At 44.1% G+C, this 26,092-nt stretch overlaps 1 protein-coding gene across 12 annotated transcripts; it reads left to right on the forward strand.

The window, feature by feature from the left end:
• Nucleotides 1–33: 33 nt before the first annotated feature.
• PTGR1 (prostaglandin reductase 1) lies at nt 34–24,291 on the forward strand. Of its 12 annotated transcripts, none has more exons than XM_075137432.1 (11): nt 34–132; nt 12,720–12,825; nt 13,496–13,602; nt 15,590–15,635; nt 16,363–16,422; nt 17,608–17,775; nt 19,156–19,273; nt 19,560–19,715; nt 21,291–21,396; nt 22,412–22,530; nt 24,032–24,291. In XM_075137432.1, exons 3-11 carry the CDS (start codon nt 13,497–13,499, stop codon nt 24,140–24,142), a joined length of 990 nt encoding a protein of 329 aa, XP_074993533.1. In that variant the 5' UTR covers nt 34–132; nt 12,720–12,825; nt 13,496; the 3' UTR covers nt 24,143–24,291. The 12 variants fall into 12 exon arrangements, with proteins under 12 accessions (XP_074993533.1, XP_074993532.1, XP_074993537.1 ...); XM_075137431.1 differs by lacking the exon at nt 34–132 and adding an exon at nt 5,885–7,418 and having other exon boundaries at nt 10,806–12,825; XM_075137436.1 differs by lacking the exon at nt 34–132 and adding an exon at nt 5,885–7,418.
• Nucleotides 24,292–26,092: the final 1,801 nt, after the last annotated feature.

Genomic DNA, 26,092 nt, shown 5'->3' on the forward strand with positions numbered 1-26,092 from the left:
GCCTCAGGCGGCCCAGCTCCTCCCTGGCGAAAGCAGGGCGGGACTAGGTCGGCTCCTCATTCCTTTTCAGAAGAGGATTGGGCACATCCAGCAGGCAGCCGCGCGGCCTGAGGAGACGGCGGGCACCCTCAGGTCAGGCGAGCGCGGCGGGCGGGCGCTGAGGAGAAAGGCCCCCTCCAGCCCTGCCAGGCGGAGAGGGGCGGTGGCCGGGGCGGTAAAATGGCGGGTCTTGATCCCGTGAGGGAAGGGAGATGGAGCTATGCGACCGCGGTCCCCGAGAGATGGGGGTGGGTGAGAAGGGACGTGGGCGTTAGTGTGGGATTATGTGGCGGGGCTGAGGAGCTTAAGTGTTAACTCCAGGCTACGGCGGGAAGTGTCTTTGTACCGCCCTTAAATTATATTAAAATTAAGAAAATGCAGTTCTGTACTTCAACTCCCACCACCGCTACCCCCCAAAAAAACCTCCAAAACTATCTATGCCTGTTAACTATCTTGCTGTGATTTACAGAAGTGTTTCTACTCAAGCAGAATAAAGAGAACCTATTCAAAATTTGCGAGTGCGTGTCGTTGGAAGAACAGTAGTTGTCCAGTGCTGCATTGGTCAAAGTGGAAAAGCAAAGTCAGCTGAATGCGTTTTCTCTTTCCTGAAACGGCTGTAGTTATGCTACGGCAAAAATAAACCAGTAAAAATAGACCAGTATTTTGTAACAGGACTTTGTGCTGTACTGTCAGCTGGACATTAGTGTTACCACTGAGATCTGAGGAGCTACTGTAAAATTGATTGTACTGAACTGTCTAGTTTATAGTCTGAGGTTATTTTAATAATTTGAAATAATTCAGACTGCAGGTGTACATTATAGGGAAAATTTTTTGTGTGTCTGCTCACTTCAGGAATTACATTGGATGCAGCTTGATCTGTTAAGGCATTTCTGTGACAGCAGTGCTGCTGGAGGTACTGTAGCCAGGAAGCACTTGATGATGTCCTGTCAGCCGTTCGTTTGCTAACATCTGGACACCATACGGAGAAAAATTATTTTGAAGTATGGGGAAGAATCAGACTGACACTGTGTAACTATACAGCCATCATAAAATGCCACTTTTTATTTGGCGAATTGAAAATCTTTGAAAATGATTTTTGAATCATTTTTGATTGGCAAAAAATCTGTGATCTGTGGCAAACGTGCTTGCATGTTTCTTGCCTGAAGGCGAGTTCCTGATTAGTTTCTGTGAGAGGTGGCTTCTTGGTCATGCTGCAGGTGGCACCCGTTTGCTCTTCAAAGGGCCGAAATGATTGAGCTAGCGGCTGAGCAACCAGTGCTGTACCTTCTCCAGCCACTCCTTTTCTGTCCAGGCTAACTACAGCCAGAAATAAGAAAATGGAAATAAAGAACAACTTCTGATGTGAGAGGCTTTCTGCAATAAAGATAACCATGTATGTTCTCTATTTGCATCTGACATGAGGGAGAGGGATAATTTCACCTTTTCTTAAGTGGTTATGTAATAGCTTTGACCTCATAGGCCCTAAAAGTTGGGTGCTTCATTTGGTGTAATGGTAAAATGTGCTATTTCAACCATAGTGTTCAATTTTAAGGAATTAAAAAAAAAAAGTTGCAGCTATTTAACATGCAGTTAGCATGTTGGAGTGAATATAGAATGTGGTTTGAAGAAGGAAAAGATATTTTTAACAGCTGCTTATCTAGGAGAATTTTTAGTATTGTTACACCATAACGTGCATTTTACCAAATGTATAGCAGAAACCTTTCCTAGCTCTGAAGTTACAAGTAGTTACTCTACAAAGGTAAACATACAGTATAGCTTCACAGGTTTGTGAAATGAGTATTTTAAGAATTGGGAAGGGGTTTGATTTTATTAAGTACATGATAATACAGTACAAAATTATGTAATCAGTTCAGAAAGAGGTGGGTTTTTTGGAACTTACTAGTGTGCTCACTAAAATCTAAGGACTAAAAGCATGGGCACAGCAGATACATAAAAGACCGTGTTCTATTTTGGTAAAGCGACACCTGTTTATTTCACGGGATGAATTTAACATTGAGCCTTTTGGGTTGACAAATATTGTAAGGGTTGTTTTTTGGATTTTAGTGGGTTTTTTGCAAATCATGCTATAATGCTGTTGATTCTTGGTTCAGAGGAGATAATTGTTATTTTTTTCTTCCCAGGACTCAGTTCTAGTGAAAGAAATTGGGGTGTGTACATCCTGAATAAATCTCCCATTAGAGTTTCCTGGTTCTTCAGGTATTTTGAAAAGTATCCTGTAGAAACCTGCACTAAATAAGAAGTAAAACCAACAATAATAAATAAATATGAAATTATAACTTCACTTGCTTCTAATATTGATTTAATTCTTAAGGTGTTCATGCTCACAGTTGTTCATATGAAATAAGCACTAGTTGTTGTACCAAGAGCTAATTATGAATTAAAAGTGCTAGTTGCCATGATGTAGTCACAGAATAATTTAGGTTGGTAGGGATTTTGGGAGGTCATGTAGTCTGTAGACATGGGCAAAGCCAGACCACACTGATCAGATTGCTCACAGGCATGTGAAGTTGTATAAATTTTGAAAGATGGAGATTCCACAATCTCTTCAGGCAACCTGTTCCAATATCTGACCCCATCATGGTTTGGGGGGGAAAAATCCCACAACTTTCCATGTATCATTGGAAAATACTGTCTTGCAAACGTACATTCATCATCTCTTACCCTGTCACTGTGCGCTCCCTTCAGATGAGCTGGTTTCCATTTTCTCGATACTGTCTTACTAAGCAGCTGTAGAAAGCAGTAAATCTTCCCGTAGCTTTTGTTTCTGGAGACTGAACAAAGCCATTTTTCTCAAGTTTTTCCTTGCCTGTTACGTTTTCCAGTCTGTTCATTCATCTTGGTGACCCTACACTGGACTCGCTTAAGTATGTCAGTGACTTCCGTGTACTGGGGAATTGAGAACTCAACACAGCACTCCAGATGCAGCTGGGTCCCAGTTCAGGGTGGTGGGGAAGGACTCTGTCCTTCCAGGTCATGACTGTCCAGGTCTTTTATAAGGACATCAAACATTATGGCTCCCAATATGATCCCCAATGGATGCCGCTAGTAATGGGCTGCCAACTGGACTTTGTTTCACGGAGGACAATCCTCCAATCCTCTACGTTCTTATCCATTTATGCCACAATTTCTCTCACCAGTTTGGCTGTAAGAATAGTACGGGAGATTGCATCAGTGACCTGTTTATATCTGATTCTTTGCTGTGTTTATGCAGCTTTATTTGCTTAAATGTTCTTCATGGGAAAACCCATGCTCCTCTCAGTCTAAAGCAGGTACAGATTTGCTTGCATCAATCAATAGCATCTGAGATCCGCTAATGTAGGTTATGGCTCAGTTTCCTGGGGAATTTGGGAGCACAGGTGAACCGGCAAATCCAGTCAGTTATTCGAAGTTTGATTAGTACACTGAAATTCACTAATCTTACAATTTGGGAAGGGAAGTAAGAACAAAGGTTAAACAGCAGACCAAATACTAAGCAGGCAATTTAGAAATTCTGACCTTTCTTCTGTCAGATAACTGAGACTAAAGTATATTTATAATCTAGACAAGTTGAATACTCACTAGATGTTGTTTCTTTTGTGGTGATACTGCAGTCTCCTTGTGGGGTAGGAGGTTTTTATCTTGAGCCTATACCTCTCCTGAGCTGATATTCCCGTTAAGGTTTACAACCCTTGAAAAGAAGGGTCCTGGGGGAGAGAGCGAAACCCTAAAAGGCCAGCAATCCCTCTCAGCGCACAAGGGTGACAGATCAGTGCGTACTCGGGGTTCTCAGATGGGAAAATCTTTAGCCAGAGACACCAGAAGTCTGGAGAAAGACTGTCTTCTGAATCTCCACTTGTGTAAAAAATGTGTGAAGCTTCCCTCAGGGATTCACCATGACAACTCTCAGTCTTCCAGGTTTGGAGAGGTACTGATCTTCACAAAGCACCAGAGGAAAGGCAGGCAGGCTAAGAACAGGGGGTGTCGGAGGGAGTTCAAGGATTTTTCTTTCAAGCCTGCAGATTTTCCTTAAAACATTGCAGAGTGTTTTCAACTCTGGTGGATGTAATGCTTGCTCTAACTCTCACAAGTTTTCTTGTGCTGGGCTGGATATAAATTTGAGAGACGGACTGCATTTTAGTGTGCTTTTATAGGGAAGGAAGGTCCGTGCTGTGCAAGCTCTGTGTGTATGCATTGCACTTGAAGTGAATATTTTCTGTGGGGGTGTAACTCTCAAACCACATCTGGCACACAGGAAGAGGATTGCAAGAGAAACCCTGCAGGTGCCTTGATAGTGGAAGATACATGCTTCATTAGACACACAAGAATGTTTTCTGAGGGAGCAGGCAAGCATATAGAGGGAGGAAAGGCAGAAAGCAGGAAGGAAAGATCATAGAACCGTAGAATGGTTTGGGTTGTAAGGGACCTTTAAAGGTCACCTAGTCCAAACCCCCTGCCATGGGCAGAGACATCTTCAACTAGATCAGGTTGCTCAGAGCCTCGTCCAACCTGACCTTCAATGTTTCCAGGGATGAGGCATCTACCACCTCTTTGGGCAACCTGTTCCAGTTTTTCACTACCCTCATCATAAGAAATTTCTGCGTTACATCTACTCTGAATCTACCCTCTTTTAGTTTAAAACCATTACCCTTTGTCCTATCACAACAGGCCCTGCTAAAAAGTTTGTCCCCGTCTTTCTTGTAAGTACTGAAAGGCTGTAATAAGGTCTCCCCAGAGCCTTCTATTCTCCAGGCTGAACAACCCCAACTCTCTCAGCCTTTCTTCATAGGAGTGGTGTTCCATCCCCCTGATCATTTTCGTGGCCCTCCTCTGGATATGCTCCAACAGGTCCTTGTCCTTCTTGTGCTGAGGGCTCCAGAGCTGGACACAGTACTGCAGGTGGGGTCTCACCAGAGCGGAGTAGAGGGACAGAATCACCTCCCTAGACCTGCTGGCCACACTTCTTTTGATGCAGCCCAGGATGCGATTGGCCTTCTGGGCTGTGAGCGCACATTGCTGGCTCATGTCCAGCTTTTCATCCACCAGTACCCCTAAGTCCTTCTCGGCAGGCCTGCTCTCAATCCCTTCATCCCCCAGCCTGTATTGATGCCGGGATTTGCCCCGACCCAGGTGCAGGACCTTGCACTTGGCCTTATTGAACCTCATGAGGTTCACACGGGCCCACTTCTTGAGCTTGTCCAGGTCCCTCTGGATGGCATCCTGTCTCTCAGGAATGTCAGCCACACCACTCAGCTTGGTGTCATCTGCAAACTTGCTGAGGGTACACTCGATCCCACTGTCTATGTCATTGATGAAGATATTAAACAGTACTGGTCCCAATACGGACCCCTGCGGGACACCAGTTGACACCAATCTCCATCTGGACATTGATCCATTGACCACTACCCTCTGTATGCGACCACCCAACCAATTCCTTACCCACCGGACAGTCCACCCATCAAATCCATATCTCTCCAATTTAGAGAGAAGGATGTTGGGGGGGACCATGTGAAAGGCCTTACAGAAGTCCAGATAGATAACATCCGTAGCTCTTCCCTTATCCACTGATGTAAGTCACTCCATCATAGAAGGCCACTAGGTTGGTCAGGCAGGACTTGCCCTTGGTGAAGCCATGCTGGCTGTCTCAAATCACCTCCCTGTCTTCCATGTGCCTTAGCATAGCTTCTAGGAGGATCTTCTAGGAGGAGGCACAGAGGTGAGGCTGACAGGTCGATAATTCCCAGGGTCCTCCTTTCTACCCTTTTTTAAAAATGGGTGCAATGTTTCCCTTTTTCCAGTCATCAGGGACTTCACCTGACTGCCATGACTTTTCAAATATCATGGAGAGTGGCTTGGCAACTACATCAGCCAATTCCCTCAGGACTCTGGGATGCATCTCATAGGTCCCATAGACTTATGTATGTTCAGGTTCCTCAGGTGGTCACGAACCTGATCTTCTCTTACAGCAGAAGGGACTTTGCTCCTCCAGTCCCTGTCTTGCGGTCCATCCACTCAAGAGGTGTGGGAAGAGGGTTGCCAGTGAAGACTGAGGCAAGAAACTTGTTGAGTACCTCAGCCTTCTCCTTGTTTGTTGTTACGAGTTTACCAGTTGTGTTCATCGGGGGGTACACTTTCTTTGACCTTCCTTTTCTGGCTAACACACCTGTAGAAGCCCTTCTTATTACTCTTTGCATCCCTTGCCAAGTTCAGTTCCAGCCGCGCTTTGGCCTTCCTGACCCCACCCCTATACAACTGGGCAACGTCCCTACACGCTTCCCAGGATACCTGTCCCTGCTTCCACTGCCTGTGCATTTCCTTCTTGCCCTTTAGTTTGACCAGCAGGTCTTGACTCATCCATGCCGACTTCTTGCCTTCCTTTCCTGATTTCTTACCCCTGGGGACCTCTTGCACTCTACGGAAAGCGACCTTAAAGATCTGTTCTGCTCCCTTGTCCCTGAGGACAGTTTCCCAGGGGGTCCTATTGACTAACTCCTTGAACAGCTGGAAGTCTGCTTGCCTAAAATTCAGGGTCCTGACTTTATTCTTCACCTGACCTATATCCCTCAGGTCTCCACCAGTGCATGATCACTGCAGCCCAGGCTGCCTCCAATCTTGATGTCACCAATTAGCTCACTTGCGTTGGTGACCAACAGGTCCAGTATCATAACCCCTCTGGTAAGGCTAGATGGACACTCCCATTTACAGACCATAGGAAGTGTCTCAGTCAGAGGTCACACGAGTGACCAGAGTTGATCGATGGTGAGAGGCAAATCTGTTGGGGGCTGTACATCTCTGCGGGATGGCTTCTCTGTCATGGCACTGGGAGCCCTAGGATGGCATTTTGCAGGGATGCACCCATTTTCACTCGCTGTGGAATATAACGGTAAAGTACTATGCTGAGCTGATGTGCGCTGCGGGAGCGGGGAGGTCCTCAGGCCCCTTTTGCCAGATGCTGTCTGCTATCTAAAGCAGCGACACAACAGGTGCTGATCACTGCTCTGGGCTGCCATCCTTCCACTGCAGTTCCATAGACTCTCATTGACTTCCCTCTTTTTTTTTTTTTCCTCTTGTGCCTTTATCTTTTCATTTATCTGTCTCAGTCTCCTTAATACTACGGATGTATTGCAGTGGTAAGAGATAACAGGTATGTCTCCGATATGCTAGGTGGGCTGCAACAGCGAGTTTCCTTCTTGAGGGAGAAGCTGGTTGCGTGTGTTATGAGCAGGAACTCATTCAAGGATAAATCTGCCCTTGTAATACTACAGAAATTCAGGAGGGGGCCTCAGAGGGATTGCTGGTGCAAAGTATGTTTGTAACTTCCTTCTGAGCACCCAGGGCTTTTACACAACGCTGCAAGAGACGGGTGCTTAACCTTTGTAGAGGTAAGTAATGAGAAATGAGGGAAGGAGCAGTCAACGTACAGGCTTAGTAAGTCCCGAAGCTCTTGCAGTAATTTTACAACATCAGATACCAGCCTGAGATTTCTTATCTTTTTCCACTGAAACAAAATTTCTTGCTTGGTGTAGTTAAAAGTTTAGGGTTTAATTTAAATGGAGTTTTCTAGAAATTTAAGCTTAATGGAGCTTTTTAAAAAAATGGAGTTTTCTTTGGCAGCTGTAAAATCAAGCAAATGAAACATTTCGCTCTGTGGTTCAGTAACAGGCATGTCTGCAAATATAAGGAGCAAAACTGCTGCAGTATGTCTCAACAGCTTTGATGAAATTTTGCATTTACTGGTGTTGCAGCATGTGGTTGAACTGTATCAACATTTAAGCAAGGGGGAAGTCGAAAGAGTGCTTGAAAGCAGCTTAAGAGTGCCCCACAGTGACCAGGGAGTAACAGCTGGACCTTCAAGAAGCTTTGGCTTGCTTCTGCAAGCCTGCAGTGTCCTGTCTTCCTTTCTCTCTGTGGGCTTCTTGCTTATTCTTTCTTACCAGATGTAGTTCTGAAGATTCTTATTTTACGTGCAATTTCTGAAAGCTGAAGGGCAGCTGATCTGTTTCAGTGCAGATCTTGGCTTCCCTTTTTCCCTCCCCATGTAAGCTTGCTCTGCAGGACTGTTGAACTTCTGTTGGAATTACAGCCTTGTAACAAAGTGTGGGGCGGCGCAGTATTTTTACTGAGCGATGACTGCTCACCTCCAATCTTTGACCTCCTTCCAGGGCTTGATAGCATTGCATAAAGAAGTGAAGTTGGAGCTTTATTGTTTCATAATGCAGCATAATGCTTGCTCTGATATTTGCAGTACAGTGTCAGCCAAAAGTAGCGTGGGAGTGGTTTCACTTTACTTTGTTTTTCACCACAGGAAAAAAAATTCTGAGAAGGCATTGTAATAGCTAAGCCAGAGGGGAGAAACAGGTAATTTTTGCTAAGACTTGCAGGCACTTACGATTTGAGGCGATATTCACTCCCAGGTAATTGGTAATGCTGTAATGTATGGGGAATCCTGAGATGAGGTGATGATTTCCTGAACAGCTTTGTTGTTGTGGTGATCGCTGTTTTTTTCCTCAGCACCCATCTACAAACTAATTATGTCTGAGAGATACACTTTACTCAGCTTTTAATTGTACCCTTTTCTTCCAGTGTAGCTGGGAGCATAGCTATTCCTGCTTCAGAATGGAGATAAAAGGAAACAAGTACCATAGCCATATCTGCAGATTAATTGTCACTGGTAGCAAGATGAACTGTTAAGCTAACCCCAAATTTGAATTAACTTACTTGTAATTGACAGGCTTCTTAGACGATTTTGTCCTCAAGGTTAGGTTTGGGCAAGCCCAGGCTAGGAAACCATACCACACAAGATACGAATGTTAGCTGGGGTTACTTAAGGAAAGTAAACTTTGACTCATGCTCCCTTGAGAGCTTTACTACTCTTCTACTTTAATGTGAAGATTCCCAGATTTCAGGTATCACCACCAGCTCCTCAGCCTCCAGTCAAACTCTCTCAATTTTCTCAGACTTGTCTGTCCTCTCTTTTATTCCTGACCTTCTTTTCCAGTTGCTAGTATCTACTATAGGATCCCAGTTTTCATCTCTTCCTTCTTCTCTTTTCTCCCGTTTTCCCCTGAATTGTGAATCTCCTTCCCCGCGCGGATTTTGGGGATTGAGCTGTGATAACCTGTGTGAAGGTGCTTTGCTTGCAGCTCTGCTACAGTTTGCACCAACTGCAGTGTCTGAACACAGACCGAATCTTTGCTTTCTTACGTATATTATTAGTGCACAAAGCTGAGATTCCCCAATCCATTACTTCTTTCCTAGGTGTCTGATTTTATGGAAGAAGTTTATAGAGATTAATGTAAAACTTTATTCTTTGATAACTTGATGGGCTAGACCAGAGGACAAGTAGGGCTTGAAGGACATCAGAATAAATGCTGTCTTGGACTTTAATTTCAGTAAAAACTTTAATGGTTCTTTTATAAGAAGGCAGGCAGAAATGCATCACCTTAATTTTTTCCTGGGACTTGCTAGAAATGAGTTGTTTTTAAAAGAGTCTTTTTATCACCTTCATGGACTGTCCTTTCTCAAGTTTATCATAGCTGCCTCTTTGCAGTAATGATTATAACGGTCTATGAAACACTTCATATGGAAAACACACAGAAGAAATGCATTATTCAAACCCACTGACACTGTAGTTTTTACAGCGCAATGGTTACTGCTCTTGGAGCTGAGATTGTGGCTATCACATGCTTAGTCCAGTAATGCTTTTACTGGACCCCACAAATATTGCATCACTGCTGTTGATGCCTTAGAGTTCTTTAATATGCTGAAGCAACGTAGTCCTTATCAGTTCTTACGATTTTATATCTAAATATATAAAATAACCCTGGTTTGTTAACCTGGAAATTGGTTTGTGAATCCATTCATCAAGCATTCATCATCATTCATCAAGTATTCTGTTTTCTGTTTGTTTGATTTGGGGCTTTTTGTTTTACAGCCTACAGAAAACATCCCTAGCCTTGAAGTGGCTATAATAATGTGATTGCAATAGAAGGTGAGAGGTGGTCTGCAGAAAATTTGTCCTGTTCCCAAAGTTAGGCCTAAATGTAATAAAAATGGTTCAGTGAAATTAATCTTTCAGTATTGTTTGTAGCAGGGATCATTGCTCTGAGGAAGAATCTGTGTATCACAAAAAGTAGACAATTTTGATAGGAATGTGAAGATTCGTGTGAATGAGAGGTCTGAGTGTGGAAGCACCAGAAGGAACAGAAGAGAGAGAGAAGTGGCTAATACTGATGGCACCTAGATTGGCAGATCATCATGATTACAGCACATCTTTGTGCAGCTTCTTAGAGGACCAGATAGGGGAAACAAAGGACAGCCTAAAACATGGGACTACATGTTCCTTTACTCAGACTAAAGTGAAGAATCAAGTTATTAAGAGATGATGGTGGGAATGTAAAGGACAGTGCTGGAGCCTTGAGGCACACAGAGACAAAAAGCAGGGAGTCAATACTGATGTCTGACAGAGGTGGGACGGGGTGGGAGACAAACCATTCCTGAATCACGGTTGGCTCCCCCGGGCACATCAGCGCATGGCTGCCGACCTAGCCAGCATCCCTTGTCCCCAGTCATTCCTGGCTGGAGCACTTGAGTACCTGTGTTTGAACGCGGGACACTGCTGGGACAAACACCTCTCGTGGGTATAAGCGAGTGAACAGGATCCGTTTTGTGTTGCTCCGAACTCACCTTTTGCTGCTGTAAGCCCCTTGGCTGAGTTTGCTTTGTTGTTGCTGCAGTGTTGCAGTATCTTTTGTAACTGAAAAGTACAGATAAGCACCGTAGATACCAAAGCAAATGCAGCAGTGAATGGAAATGCCAGGAGAGTGCCACCTGCTTTTTTTTTTTTTTTTTAAGAAAAAACATTTGCAAGTCAGGTGGCAATTGCTGCAGGTAAGTTTTCTGTGACCTTTGTTCTTGTTGTGATTGTATGTGGGATGTAAGGAACGCTGGTTTTGGCTGCTCACTTAACAAATGTGGGATGCTTTTGGTGCAGTAGGTACAGTATCTACTATTCCATACTGTTCGCTTCTGTAATTCTACTGCTTGCTGCTGTAATTCTAAACAATGAAGACTTGTTGCTTAAAAGTCAGGTAACTAGCAGGTGTTGTGTTTGCAGGTGTGTAGAATTGTAACTAGTATAAATCCTGTATCCTAGAAGCATTGTTAGACTCTAGTGAAGAGTAAGCTTGGAAAAGAGAACCATAAACAAACGTGGTCCAGACATGGCTCGGAGACAAACCTCGACCTCATAACGAAAGAAAGGAACAGGTTCAGGAAGAGTTCACTACCCTGCCGACCACCAGAGGCCACCCGAGACCCTCAGAGAGACCCTAAAGGCTTTAGTGCACATGTGTCTAGGGTGATGTAATATTATAATTAGTTCTCGGAAATTTAATGAATATGTAAAAGAGAAACTTAAAATATGTATGAGAAGCATGGCTATAAACAGAAAGGTGATTAGACCAGTTGTGCTTGATTTGTGGCAAGTCCACCGAGCACCCAGGCCTGAATAAAACAATATCTCTCCTGGGCGTGTGGAATTGGTTACTTGCACGCCAGGCATGAATCCGCTTTTCGGACAACACTTGATGATACTTCTTTCATTTTGTGAAAGACATATGTGTTCTGATATAGGTGATTTCCTCAGCACACGCTCCTAACGTAGGAACCCTTCACCTGTGCTGTGTTTGTTTCTCATCGAGGAACCAGGAATATCCTTGGTTCATCACAGAAAGGCGCTGAATGCTGATGAGTTTCTGGGGCTGGTGGCTTTTGCTTTTATCTAAATAATGGAGAGCTTGCACTGTTCTCCCTGGTTCTTGCTCGTGTGTTTTTTAGAAAGTTTTGTTTATTTTCTCAGGTCTCTGTTCCTAAGTAGTAGTTTTGCCTTCAGGTGTCTTGTAGTTAAACATGCCACTAGGTGTTGGTCTCGTTACACGTTGCACCATTTACACTTTCCAATATTTTACTTGAATATTTTCACAAGAAAAATAAAAGGTGAAGTCACTGGGCAAAGTTTTCTCCCATGCCACGTGCCTTATTTCAACACAGTTGAGGCAAAATGCCAAAGCTTGCTACTGTTTCTTAAGGTGGCTCTGCGAGATCCCAGATGAGATCCCAGCATGCAGAGGCATAGCCCCACAGGCTCTGATCTTTTGGTGTGTGCACTGGGGACTGTGAAGGTGTCAGAGCATAGACGTGGGTATGGATGCCCTTTATCTTGCTGTGTAAATGTCATAATAGTGTTCCCTTGTGATAGTGGCATACACATGGATCATTCGCTGTGTTAAATGATGGATTGAACGATGAATTTTATGCTCATTTTTAATTAGATATTTTTTCCTCAGTGGCAGAACTCTTAAGAGTTTTAGGGCTGGACTGGTAAAATATGATTTGAAGAAACTCCTGCTCTGGGAATAGTTTCCTTCTCCAGACTGCAGTGTTTTGTGGTTTCAAGGGATTTGTGTATTTAGCTTGGCATATTGTGGAACATTCCTGTGCAACTGGCTGGGCGCTGAATTGGAGCAGTCTGTAAGGATGATTTCAAATCTTAATAGGAGAAAGGTGAATCACGTTGGGCGTGCCCTGTGCTGGGTTTACTGACGGTTTACGCTTGCTCCTGGGGAAGTGGACTGAGAGCGGTACCTGCTTTGTCAATAAAAGCAGATGTCTTCGCGTTTTAGGAGGCGTGTGTGACTGAAGGAGTCCAGCCACGGACTGAGTCGGGTGCAGAAGGTTATTGACTGGCCTTGTCAGCAGAAGACACGGTTTTGCACCAGCCTGCTCTAAGTATAAACTTCTTTTTCTTGATACGCTTGCTTATAAGAAGGAAAAAGGGGCTGTGAGGGTAAAACGAATCTAAGTCATTTGTTTGTTTCCATCTTGTATGGAAAATGCTGGGGACAGTGTGCTCCCAGTTCCAAGCCCTAAGCTTGGCGACTGGAGAAGTGTTTTCTTTTAACATAGGGGGTGTCATGGAAAGAGATCTTTCTTACCTTTGTATTTCTTACTTGCACGTTGGTTCAAGCTTGTAAAAGCTTAGGTTCAGTACTCACCCTGTGTAATCGAGGCAAAAGAGTGAGTTTAAGTGGTTTTTTTTTTTCCTTCCAGGATTTTTTTTCTCCTTAAACTAGTAGATTTTCCCTCTTCAGTTTCTCTAGAGTGGGAGCCGTACACCCTGCTGGGGCTGACTTCCCACACCAGGGCTTGCTGCCGGTAGGCAGGGGGGTCCGGCAGGTCGCAGGAAGCTCTGGGTTGCTTAGGCAATGAGGGGGCTTTTCAGACATTTTCTTGATCCGGCAATATTGCTAAAGGATGCAAGCAGAGGCTGTCTTGTGTGATGGCATGTTATAAAGATCCTTTTCCACTTCATAAAGTCTAAACCAGCCCCCATGAGCAGCCCAGCATGGTTGGGCATCTCTTTGACAGGCGCTCCTTGGCCATGCTGTTTGTTGCGCAGGATGGTGACTGCCAAGGTGTGGGTTCTGAAGAAGCATTTTGAGGGTTTCCCCAAAACCAGTGACTTCGACCTGAAACAGATCGAGCTGCCAAACCTAAAGGATGGAGGTAAGTGGAGTGCCACCTGTTTTTATTTTTTCCGGAAGTTGTCTGGTTGCTGACGAATGGCTGTGCATCTGTGGAACTGTTTGTACATTTCTCTGGTTTGGATTTTTGAAAATTGGTTGTCATGGCTTGTGGCAAGCCATGCACCTTAGCAGAGAAGGGCAATTGCTCAAGAACAGGTATGCTGATGGGTTTGGTGGGTTTTAAGACATGCTGCCTTCTGATAATACCCTTAAAAACAGTGACTGAGCTCTTCTAACTCCAGCATGCAGCGGCTGCGGCATGCCTTTCACAGTCTCACACTGCCTAGTCACACGTGGTGTCTGATGGCAAAAGCATTCGAATGTGTTTGCAAATGAAGCTTACTGGAGAAAATTGCTGAAGTGATATGCCCTCCAAACTGACAGCCACAAGGAAACAATTCATTTAATTCAGAAAGAGAGAACTGAACCACGACACAGAGCAAATGAGGTAACTGTAGTAAAACCTAAACATGCTTTACTGGTGAAAGGTTTTAATCTACTTTATTTTGCAAAATCCTTTGGAGAAAGCTGGAGAAGATGGCAGCCTCTGGGAGGAAGTTTTCAGTGGAATTTTTCATGCTGATAGGGAAGGTATTGAGATAGTGCTGGGGCAGAGCAGAATGACTGGGGTGGAAGTGAGCCTGCAGCTGGGAGGCCTTGGGACTGGAGTCAATGCAGGCCGGTCTTTCATTTTAAGAAGCAACAAGGCAAGACTTCTGTCTGCATTCAACATCTTTTTTTTTGCCAGTGCTTATCTGTTACATTTGCCCTGTTGTGACAGCAAGAGAGAATGAATAAAAAGAGAAAGAAATGCAGAGGTTTTATTCCTGTGTTTCTCTATTTTGAAATATAACTTATTTTATGCAAGAGCTGTTGATAAAAGAATGAATCTTCATTTTTGGACATTTGTACCATGCTGTCTTGAACCTCACCCCACCATTTGTCCTTTACAAAATTTACTCCAGTTTAGAAGGTGTGCCAAAGAAATTGCATTAAAGTACTAGTTATGTTTACAACTTAAAGGTTTGAAAGGTGATTTCTTCTTACATATGCTTTCAAGCGTTTTCATAGCATGTGCACTTCTATAGCATTCAGACACGCTTTAAAATTTAATGCCTGTGGGTATTTAAGAACATGGAGTCATTTCTTCCTTCCCATTTTAAGTCCTACAGCAAGAAGAGGTGTAATTTCATACTAAAGTAACACTTCTAAAGGAAATGTCCTTTCTTGTTATGTTACATGGCCTCAACTATTCTTCCTGCTCACTCTGAGTAATGGGAAAATATGTCTGAATATATTTCTGGCTTGTCCTAGCTAAACTGCTGCAGCACAGGCAATGAAAAGTATTATGAGGTGGACATGAACAGCTAAAACTGCTGTGTGAATGAGAATTTAAATTAAAATTTGTTTAATAGTATATTTCACAAGAACTAGTAGCATTAGAGACAATAAGGTGGATTAGGCTACCTAGAAAAGATAGCCCTAATGCTTTCTGTTGAAGGCAGCAAAGTAGTGTTTATGTTTGACCTGTGCCGAGGTTTCTTACCACCCTCTGCTGGTTGAATCATAGGAAGGCATTTTATATCTGGGTCAAAAGTAAGTTAGTGTTTTGCTTAGCGGGCCTGACCTCTTGAGCCTTCTATAGAGAGAGGAGGCAGATAAAGAAAAACAGGGTTGAAAAGAAACTAGCCTGCTAAAGAGACGCTACAGAAAGTGTCTTTTGTAACAGCACTACGATAATCCAGACAAAGCTAATGAATGTAGTAGTCGTTTCTGGCAGTTTTTCCCTAAAGGATCACAGAATCATTAAGGTTGGAAAAGACCTCTAAGATCATCGAGTCCATGATGGGATATGGGGGTTTTGAGCTGTCAGGAGTTCCTATAGCTTTTGTTGAAAGACTGACTTGTGGAAAATATGCTTCACTGCACTGCTAATGCCCAGGAATTTGTTTTGTCTTTTGTTGCAGAGTTGCTGCTTGAATCAGTGTTTCTCAGTGTTGATCCTTACATGAGGTATATCTTCTTCTTTTTAAACTGCTGGCTAAGATACCTCATTTGTTCTCCCACTTAAACCTCAAAAGAACACATACTGGGAACACCCCCTGATGCCAGAATCCCAGGTGCCTTTGTCTGCTTTTTATAAAATGTGTGTAAATGACAAGGCTCCCAATATTGAGCTGTGCCAGATTGAGCCAGATATTAGGGTAACGATGCTACAGCCCTAGACTTTTCTCGGACTTTGCTATTGTTCCTTGTTATGTCTCTTCCACTGGAAAAATGGCCTCAAATGAGACTGCAGCCCTGTTGAAGTAGCTGCTTCACTTATCTTAGCAACCGTGTATTTAAGGATACATATTCTAAGTAGGAAATTGCTGATATGCCCATGTTAATGGCATATGGTGCTAGTTCAAGCACAGGGGGACTGGGTAGTTTGAAGAAGTCTGGTGGACACTAGTGTCAGAGATAGTTCTTTGAAGTCTCAGCCTTCTTGTAGTGGTGGACCATGCTGGGAAGATTAATGCTATTGTGTCCCCAACACTCTAGCCCAGTATTCAGTCAAGATAGGATGCTCAATTAGCTGGCCATGGAAAACATCCAGTTACGTCATTTCAATGACAAGCTCTTTGCGATCTGTCCAACATCACTGCTTATGCTCTCCTTCTGGGTCAGACAGTAGCTACTGCTTCATAGCATATCTGGAACAGCATTAAAGTAAGCCATCTCTCTGCTTGTGTTACAGACCTTACAGTCGAAGGGACATGAAGGAAGGAGACATAATGATAGGCACACAGGTTGCCAGGTAAGATCTTCAGTTCTTGTTATCCATACACATGGCAGATCTCGAAGGAATATACTGACGTTTGAGACATCTGCAGCCTGCATTACCTGTTCTTGACGTGAGTCTACATGCTTCTGCAACTGTATTCTTATCTGTAATTGGTTGGAAGGTGTTTTTCCTCTAAGAACCTCTTTTGCCTTCTTGGAGAGCATTTAGATCTCTGATACAATCTACATGTTATTTCTGGCGATAATGTTTTCAAAGGAAATTTTTACAAGCAGAGGTATGAAGGACGACCATTGTACTTGCCATAAGTGTCAACTTTACATTTTAAAATCTGCTGTGCTAGTAATTGCATGCCCGAAACCATGCATGCTATTTACTCCAGCTGAATCAGCATCACCTAAGATACAGCTCTAGCCAAAGGGTTATCTAACCTTAAATCCATCCTCTCCCAAGCGTGTGGTAATTTAGCTATACAGATGTTTCCCTTTGTCAGCTTGTTCCTGCTGTGCTGCCTCTAAGTTACTGCCCAGGAACATCTGTGGCCTTTGACTCTTGTGTTTCTCTGCAGGAACACTGAGGAGACAATTAAGTCTGCTGAACAGAAGGCCAACTGTTTCCAATATTTCAAAGCTGCTTACCTACCCCTTCCCAACATAGTTTTCCCATTGGGCATTGAATTTTCATTTGGCATAGAGACACCACAAGTATGAACTTCTCCCTGTTATTAGATACTGCTTTCTATCTGGTTTTGTTACCCAAGAGGTTCCATCTTCAGGATCTTCAACCTTTAAATGAGGTGCAGGTTGTCTGAGAAGGGAACTGCTTGTTACAGCCTATCTGTGGCTTCTTGCTTTTCCATCCTTTAATACTGGCATCCTCTTTCCTGCCTTCTAACTCACAGAAACCTAGTCTGAATTCATTCTGCTAGTCAAAAAAAAGTCGGCATCCATGTGGGAACATTGGAGTTGTTGTGGGCAGGGCTGAGTGTAGAATCCTGCCCAGTATCCCGCTGGTGTGGAGAGATTGTAGACATTTCAGGAAAGACATCAGAAGCTTACAGCATCAGCAGGTGTGGGCTAAATGTCCTGACGTGAAATATTTCTTTTCTCCTGCATCACAGGGCAACACGAATAAAGGAGGGAAGAGCCAGTAATGATTTGTCTCTGACAGGGTTTTTTTTTTTTTTCTTCTTTTAAACAGGATTATAGAAAGCAAGAATCCTGCTTTCACAGTGGGGGCTTTCGTTGTGGCTAGAAGTGGCTGGAGAACTCATTTAATCTCTGATGGGAAAGACCTACAACTCCTTCCTTCCAGTTGGCCAGAATCACTCCCCAAATCTCTGGCTCTTGGGACAGTTGGCATGCCAGGGTGAGTTTCAAAATCCAAAGGCAGCTATCCCCTGGATTTTGCTGTGCAGGATGTTTCTGCCTATCTGTAGGACCTTTTTCCCTCATCTTGTTCTACCAGTATGTTGTCTGTTCACTCTGGTAAGAAACATGCGTGTTTCCGGATGCCCTTACCTTGTAGAGGGCCTGAAGTTTGGCCCATCCTCTAGATCAGAGGAGATTTGCCTTGGAGATCATGGTGTCTCTCCTTGAGGAATTGTAATAAGGTAGGAAGAGGATCCAGGAGGGGCTGCAAAGAACCCAGTTCAATCTGAATTAACCTCAGTGGAAAGATTCAAAGTTCACTGGCACCTGGACTAATCTGCTTTTGCTGATTGGGCTCTTCTGCTATCACCATATTTCCAGAATTGCCCCCAAAATGACAAAAGACAGCTGTCATATTGTGCAGCAAAGTAGAGGTCCTTTATTTTGCACTGCAGCAGACAGAGCTGCTGTGCTTTGGAATCCATATTCACTACTGCAGTCTCTCAGTCATCTTCTCACATTTCTTCTCTCGTTCTCTGTAGTTTGTATGGGAAATCAGGACTTGGTCAGTCCAGTTGACACGGAAGGCTTTCAAATGATTGTAACATTGTGTGTGATGCAGAACTCAGATTTCATTTTGACATCAGGCAAGATGTGTGTTTTTCCAGACAGCTACTAGTGGATTCAGCTCACCCTTTCGGTTTGGACCCAGTGGGAAGCTCTAGGCTTGAATTTAGAAGTTGGAAGAAAAGTTTGTTGGGATTCAGGCCAGTTGATCATGCTCCTTCAGGAAGCTTGCAGAGCCTGATGTCATTCAGGATTTATATGATCAGTGGAACATGCTTGAGCTAAACTTTAGTGGTTCCTACAGATTACTATTCCACCAGTTCTGCACAATAGTCCTTAGGAGCAGTGTGCCCATCAGTTCAGCAAGGTTTTGCCACCATTTTCTGCCAGCTTTGATTTGTGATGAGTATCATTTAATCTTTGCCTCAGTCGGTAGATACCAGCTGTCTACTGACCTCTGTCGAGCTTGGATTTACTCTCTCTTCCAGTGTGTAACTGAGTTGGCACCTTACAGAGTTATCTCTGTGTTTCTCCTTTCGGCTAGTGAAAGCTAGCTGTTTTCACACAAGGAAAGCTCAAGGAAGGCTGTTTTCACCTAAGGTAGACTTCTGCCACAGCATCTTGTTTCCCCGTACTGTATCTGTTTTTTTCTGGGATGGGTGGTTTGTGTTGATTTTTGTACTTCATAAAGAATGAGGAAAACTGAATCTTGTTCTGGTTGTGACGATATTTTGGTTCAATGTGATCAAGTCACATATCTGTGTCTGGTGTCTTTTATTCCTTACTGAGCATTCTTTCTTTTTCTTCACAGCCTCACTGCATATTTTGGTCTGCTGGAGGTCTGCAAGGTGAAGCCAGGAGAGACAGTGCTGGTTAATGCTGCAGCTGGCGCTGTGGGCTCTGTAGTGGGGCAGCTCGCTAAAATTGGGGTGAGTGACTTGAACTGCTCATCTTTGCTCCTCAGAAGGCTCACCTGGGAGACAGGGGAACAAGGCTATGAACGATCAGGAGGGCAAGCATCCCTGAAGGCATGCCTACAGTAAGGTCTTGAGATGGGACAAGCTGCTGAAGATGTAGCAAAGCTAGCTGAATGTTTCTTAGAGCTCAGGAACTCGTATGGTGATGACAGCTTGACTTTAAGGGTGAGCCCTCCACCCAGCACTCTGTGAGTGTTGTGAGGGGATGATTAGAAATGTTTTTCTCCTTTCCTTGCAGGGTTGCAAAGTGGTTGGCTCTGCTGGCTCAGATGACAAGGTTGCCTATCTGAAAAAAATAGGCTTTGATGAAGCCTTTAATTACATGACTGTTACATCTTTGGATGAAGCACTGCGTAAGGCCTCTCCTGATGGCTACGACTGTTTCTTTGACAATGTGAGTTCAGAGAGAGGGCCTTACCTGAGCAGATTGTCATTTTCCTTAAACTATAGCAGGAACTCAATATTGTTTACATCTAATCGAAGACTACATCAGGAATTCGATACTGAGTTCCATCTAATTGAGAAATGGTCTCTGTAGGACAGACTGCTTTCTTGTTTCCTTCCCACACTTATTTCTGCGACTGACTTGGGCAGTAACGGAAAGAACAAAGACCAAAAGGCAAAGCTGGATTGTTGGCGGTTTGTGAATGGAGAGAGAGAAGCTTTCACTCTTTGGAAAGTATGGCACATGTTGGGGAGGTGAGGGTCACAGTGAACATTTAACTGATGCTGAACAGAGAGAGCTCCAGTCCGTTCCTGGCCCCACCTTTGACCACAGGCAGTTCTCTGCTGTTGCTGGAAGGAGAGTGAGTGTGGATGGCCCCACATTACATGTCCAGGTGGCTATACCAGTACCTGTAAACAAAACAGTTGCAAGGCTCACTTGTAAAATTGCTGGAGTGACCTATAGAGGGTTTCTGACCTCTCCCAGGCACACATGGACTTAACAGGGGCTGTGGACTGTTCTCGATAGGCTGTTTGAATGTGATCGTCTTGTTTTGGAGGCTAAGAGAGTTTAACAGTACGGATGCAGTCAAACCATGTCAGTTCACTTTCAAGCCAGAGAACAAGCTCTGGCTTTCTTAATTTCCTAGTATAGCTAATGTATGCACTATACCTGATAATATAATACCTGGCACACGGGTGTTAGCTGAGATACTGGCCTAAAACTCCCTGGCTAACCATCTGTTTTAAAGAGCAGCCATCACCACCCCTTCAGCATGTCTTTCTCTCAGCACTGTCTGCTGATCCAGGAATGATGGCACTGTCGTTCTGTGGATTGCAACGCACCCGCCTCGCCTGGCAATCGATGTGAATGGATCGGGGCAAAGGGCAAAGCGCTTGCCCCTGTAGCAGGAGCTCGTGGGTGCCTCGCCTCACCCTTCCAAATTTCATGTCCTATGCTGCTAAGGTCTTAAACAGGTTTTATGGTCACATCTGTTCCCCTTCCTCTCACTTCCAACTTCTGTGCAGAGCTCTCCCCAGCAGTAAAATTTCTCACACCTTTTCTCTGTTAAAAGCTTTTCAGTACAGGACATCCCTATTTGGGAGAAGAGAATCCTTAAGTAAAAACTTGTCATCATCATAATGTGAAGAGGTGAAAGTGCAGACTCGTGTGGGGGAAAAGCAGACGTGGTGCTTCTTAGTGCCCCTAGACGTGCCCCTCAGGAGGAGGGATCTAAGGGCAAGTCCTGCCCAATATTTCCAAACCAAGCTTTGTGAAGCAGATTTGGAATTAAAAGCAATTCCCTGTGTTCATAACTAATTTTTAGAAGAGTGACATCGAGTCCTTATAGGTGTTGGCTAAGTGTAAGGGCTTCTGTAGCCACGGAGTCTTTGGAGTGGTGGAACTTACCTCTCCACCCCTTGATGGAACCTGTTGGTGCAACAGTGCAAGGTTGGCAGGTATTGGCAGTCAATGTGAAACACTGGATTGTTTCTAATCCTGCACATGCTCTGGTTCTTATAGGTGGGTGGAGAATTTGCCAGTATTGCTATCAACCAGATGAAGAAATATGGAAGGATTGCAGTTTGCGGAGCCATCTCTCAGTACAATGACTCCATGCCTCAGAAAGGTGTGGGCCTGCTTTTTTGTATCTAAGTTTATTTCCTGTTCGGTGATGGCAGAAAGAAAGACATAATGGGAGTTTCTTGAGATTTTCTTGGTTGTTTCCATATGCCGTTCGAGTGTATATATGTGTATACATTTGGATAAGTAACCACTGCTCTGGGACAGTGGGAATGTGACCACACTCCTTGTGTGTACAAGCAGTCATCCCCCCTTTTTGCACACTCCTATCCGATGGAGAACATCAGATTAGGAATGGAAGGAGAGACTAAACTACTTAAAACAGGATTCTCCAGGGCTCTAAGCAGATACAGATCAGTAGAAGGCAGGTGTGGTGGCATAATGCCATTTACACAGTACGTACTTTTAGATGAGAGAATGGATTTCCCTCAGGTTTTTAGACAAGGCAGCTTAGGTGTTTTTTTTTCCCCCATAAGATTTCAGCTACTGGTGAAACTGCTGGGAAATGTGGCTGAGATGAATATTCACTTTCAATAGCATTAAGTTTCCCAAATTTGCTTTCTAGAAGAAACGTGAGATCTGAGTTCTCCTTGACAACTGACTGGCTTTGGACTCCCAGATCACTTTAAAAATGGGACAGGCTTTTGAGAGTGGGGAGACATAACACACATTTTCATGATTGAGGGAACTGTTTTTTAATCTATGTAACTTTTTTCAGATTTAGGAAGTGTGTGAAAGCTTGTCAGGCTATCAAAAAAGCTGTCAAAACAGTATTTCCAGGATTCAGCTGAAACCCCTCAGCTGAAGCTGAGGCCACTTTACTTCTGAGTGAACCTGTTTTCAGAAGCCCCACAGCTTTACGGTTCAGGCCTTTGTTTCCCTGGGTGGCTGTCTGTCCATGAATCCTTGGTCTTTTGTCCTGGAAGTTCTGTTTGGAAAAAATAGCAGTTGCTTCCGGCTGGAACGAAGTGATTCAGTGGTCTTTACTGTCTTTAGGCATTGGGGCTTATTTTAAATGAAACTAATACTGCAGGTGGTTTGCTGGTTCCTTTCTCTTGCAGGGTCTTACGTGCAGGTTCCCATGATCTTCAAAGAGCTTCGAATGGAAGGGTTTATAGTGACCCGCTGGAATAATCGCTGGGAGGAAGGTCTGAAGGCACTGCTAAAGTGGGTCGTGGAGGTAAGGAGGGAAGGGGTAGTTTTCTGCAAGATGTACTCACACCATAGCTTCCCTCTTTGCCCAAGGGGTCTCTTGTCATAGCGGTTGAGGTGAGGTCCCAGCGTGATACTCTTCTTCCACCTGACTTGATCTTCGAGCCTTTGGGGGACACTCAAACCATAGTGAACATGCCTGATTCCCTTCCACTTTGTTGAGACCTGCGATATTAGCTTGCGGACTTAGACGTATTCCAGAATATATGTAGGCTTTGGAAAAAGATGCTTCCAGAGTAATTCAAAACACTTCTCTGGCAGTGAAGAGTTTCATATTTAGAGTGATTCCTCTCTTTCTCATTCAGAAGTCTCCTTTCCTTTGTAGTATAAGCAAGGATTTCTATTGTAGTGTTGTGCTGAAATTACTGGCAAGAATGGATGTTTTTATGAAATTGGGAGCTGGGCCCTACAGGGACTTACTAGGGAGTTTCTTAAATTTTATTTTTCTAAATGGAAGTTGAGTTTAACACGTGGTTCATGACTGTGAAAAGCTTGTGAGTGTGAACACTAAAGGCTAAGAGGCTCTAGCTTTTACAAACATGAGGATTTGGGATCAGCTTTTGATCACTTGGATTTGGAGTTCCATACTTCCTTATGGGCAGAGACAGGCCTGGCTTTGGGGAGGTAATCCTCTATGTGTACATTGTTTGGGGACCAAGTAGCACTAAATCTGTCCTGGTGTTTTTTTATAGCAGTGACTTTTGCTCCCTGTTATGACTCCAAGTAGAAGGTCTTGCAACAAAAGCAGATCCTCACAACAGCCTACCTAGTTTTGCAAAGTTACCCTGGTGCGTGCTAGCTTGCATGTTTCAGGTGAAACATACAAGCTGCAGAAAATTTGGTTGCAGTTTAGTCTCCCGAAGAGCATAGAATCATTTAGGTTGGAAAAGACCTTTAAGATCATTGTGTCCAACCGTTAACCTAACACTGCCGAGTCCATCACTAAACCATGTCCCTCAGTGCCACATCTAGACGTCTTTTAAATATCTCCGGGAGTGGTGACTCAACCACTTCCCTGGGCAGCCTGTTCCAGTGCTTGACAACGCTTTCGGTAAGAAATTTCTCCTAATGTCCAATCTAAACCTCCCTTGGCGCAACTTGAGGCCATTTCCTCTCGTCCTATCGCTAGTTACTTGGCAGAAGAGACCAACACCCACCTCGCTACACCCTCCTTTCAGGTAGTTGTAGAGCGCGATGAGGTCTCCCCTCAGCCTCCTCTTCTCCAGGCTAAACAACCCCAGTTCCCTCAGCCGCTCCTCATCAGACTTGTGCTCCAGGCCCTTCCCCAGCTTCGTTGCCCTCCTCTGGACACGCTCCAGCATCTCAATGTCCTTCTTGTAGTGAGGGGCCCAAAACTGAACACAGGATTCGGGGTGCGGCCTCACCAGTGCCGAGTACAGGGGGATGATGGTAAAAACTAGGCAGCTGGTGAATGAAAACTCAGCAATTTCCTTCCTTCCTTTTGACAGGGAAAAGTGAAGTACCATGAACAAGTCACTGAAGGATTTGAGAACATGCCAGCGGCTTTCATTGGAATGTTAAAGGGAGAAAATCTTGGAAAAGCCATTGTAAAAGTCTGAAGGTCACATATTCCTGGGAGACTGGGGGTTCCCAGCTTCCTCACACAGCTATTTTTTTTTTTTTTTTTTTTTTAAATTTTCATCAGGAAATGTAGCTGTCTCAGTTATTCTGAGATAATGGAAAGAAAAAATAAATCTGTTAATGGATACTTTGCTTGTGTTATAGTTGTTTGTGGAATGCCCTCCTCTTCGCTTCCTTGCGGTTAACACAGAGTGGCTAAAATACTGCAAGCACTTATTTAACCCAGCAGATCTCACGGTTCGGGTGGCATGGATAGGTCACTTATTTCCTTGAGTAATTTGGCCATTGGTGTCCAAGCTTAGAGTTGACCTTGCCATGGTGTTCACCCTGGCTCTCCTGGAAGATGAGATCAATATGCTGGCCCTAGCTGTGTTCAGTTGGTCTCCAGGACCCACGTGGTGCTGAGCGAAGGAGACACACAGATTAGCAACAATAAGTAATCTTAGATGTATTGAAAAAAGCCAAAACAAGAACCTGTTACCCACTATGGGATACAGACAGGTATTGAAGGTGATGGTGATCCATCTTCAACCACTGTGGAGGACTTCTTGGTTAATTTTTAGGTCTCATTATTGATCTGTGAAGAGGGATCCTAACTGGCCTTAATGTCTTTGCAGTGCCACGATTAGATGCTCTGTCTGTCAACAAGAAGAGATCACTTACATAAGATGCAGATCAACTGATACTTGCTGAGTGAACAAAACACATGTCCTGAAATACAGGTTGACTGGCCACTGGGGAAATAACGCATCTTGGCACGAGTAGGGGAGAGGTTCTGGTGGCTCTATAGGGTTTTCTGAGGAGAAAGACTTGCCAGTTTGGGTTAGCTCCAGTGCTGTGGTTTTCAACTAGCCTCTAAGAAAAATCTGTGGATTAATACCACTGCGCAGCGTGGAAAATGGTAAACCAGAAAAGGGAGTTTCTTGTCAGCAGGCTTCAGATCCACTGTGTAGAGGTCTGCTGCTGTTTGCGGGTTTTTGTTGAGAAATTTCCAGGGCTCGCCAAGTCCTAAAATACTGAATTGTTTTACGTCTAGTGAATTCACAATCTCTTGTTTCAAGTAAAGTTGTGATTTGGGAATGAACTAAAAATAGCCACATGGAGTTCCTGTCCCTTGGTCAGAGCTGCAGAAAAATTTCTCAGAGTAATTCTGGTTTAGCCTGCTCTCATAAAATACTGACCTGTACGTTCCCCTCGCTGTCTGTGTGTAGATTTCATGCTTCTTGAATTGCAGCTGATTTTGCAAGGCTGTTTTACCCCCAAAACCTTTTTTTTTTTTGTAAAAGCAAACCCAGCCCTGAACCTGCCCCACCTCTGAACTTCATTGGGGAACATAGCTATTTCCTCCTGAAAATCCAAGTTTTCTGTTACGCACTGGTAACACTGTCAGCACGTGACTAATGACAACAATATCCCTTGTTGTCCAGCACTGTCTGGAGGTCTTGCGGTGGTTTCTCACTGTGAGCTTGGTTGTCTTTGAAGTTCTAGATCTTATGGAGATACACCTGAATTTTTCCACAGTATGTTGATGAAAATAAAAAGGGAGTATTAAGAACACAGAATTTTTTTTTCTTGACAGTCATGGGAGAGCATTAGTGCACAAGGTAGGCTGAAGGTCGCAAAAACTCTCTTTCTCCACTTTAGTGAAGCAAACAAACCCTACAAATACAATCGGTGTAACAAAGTTGAACAAGGTGCCGATGCCCAGCGGAGGGCAAAGTTGCAGCTGTGTTGCTGGGATAGTCCCTTTCTGCCAATAGATGACTACGTGAGCTTTTAGACAGAGCATTGGTAGTACCGTGGCGGTCCAGCCTGTCCTCCAGCCAGTCGCACAAGGCCTGGGAGCAGCAAACACTGGCTGCCATCACCCTTTCTCTAACATTATCACTTTGCAGCTGAGCTTAAAGGCTTTCTGGGAAAGGGCAAGC

Source organism: Calonectris borealis, chromosome Z (genome assembly GCF_964195595.1).
Source record: "Calonectris borealis chromosome Z, bCalBor7.hap1.2, whole genome shotgun sequence".
NCBI classification, from domain to species: domain Eukaryota; kingdom Metazoa; phylum Chordata; class Aves; order Procellariiformes; family Procellariidae; genus Calonectris; species Calonectris borealis.

Excerpts from the sequence above, each read along its gene's own strand:
- PTGR1 (XM_075137430.1), top strand. The coding sequence starts at position 13,428 with ATGAGCAGCCCAGCATGGTTGGGCATCTCTTTGACAGGCGCTCCTTGG. Across the intron at positions 19,274-19,559 it reads GGCAGCTCGCTAAAATTGGG|GGTTGCAAAGTGGTTGGCTC; the intron begins GTGAGTGACTTG and ends CTTTCCTTGCAG. Across the intron at positions 21,397-22,411 it reads TGACTCCATGCCTCAGAAAG|GGTCTTACGTGCAGGTTCCC; the intron begins GTGTGGGCCTGC and ends TTTCTCTTGCAG.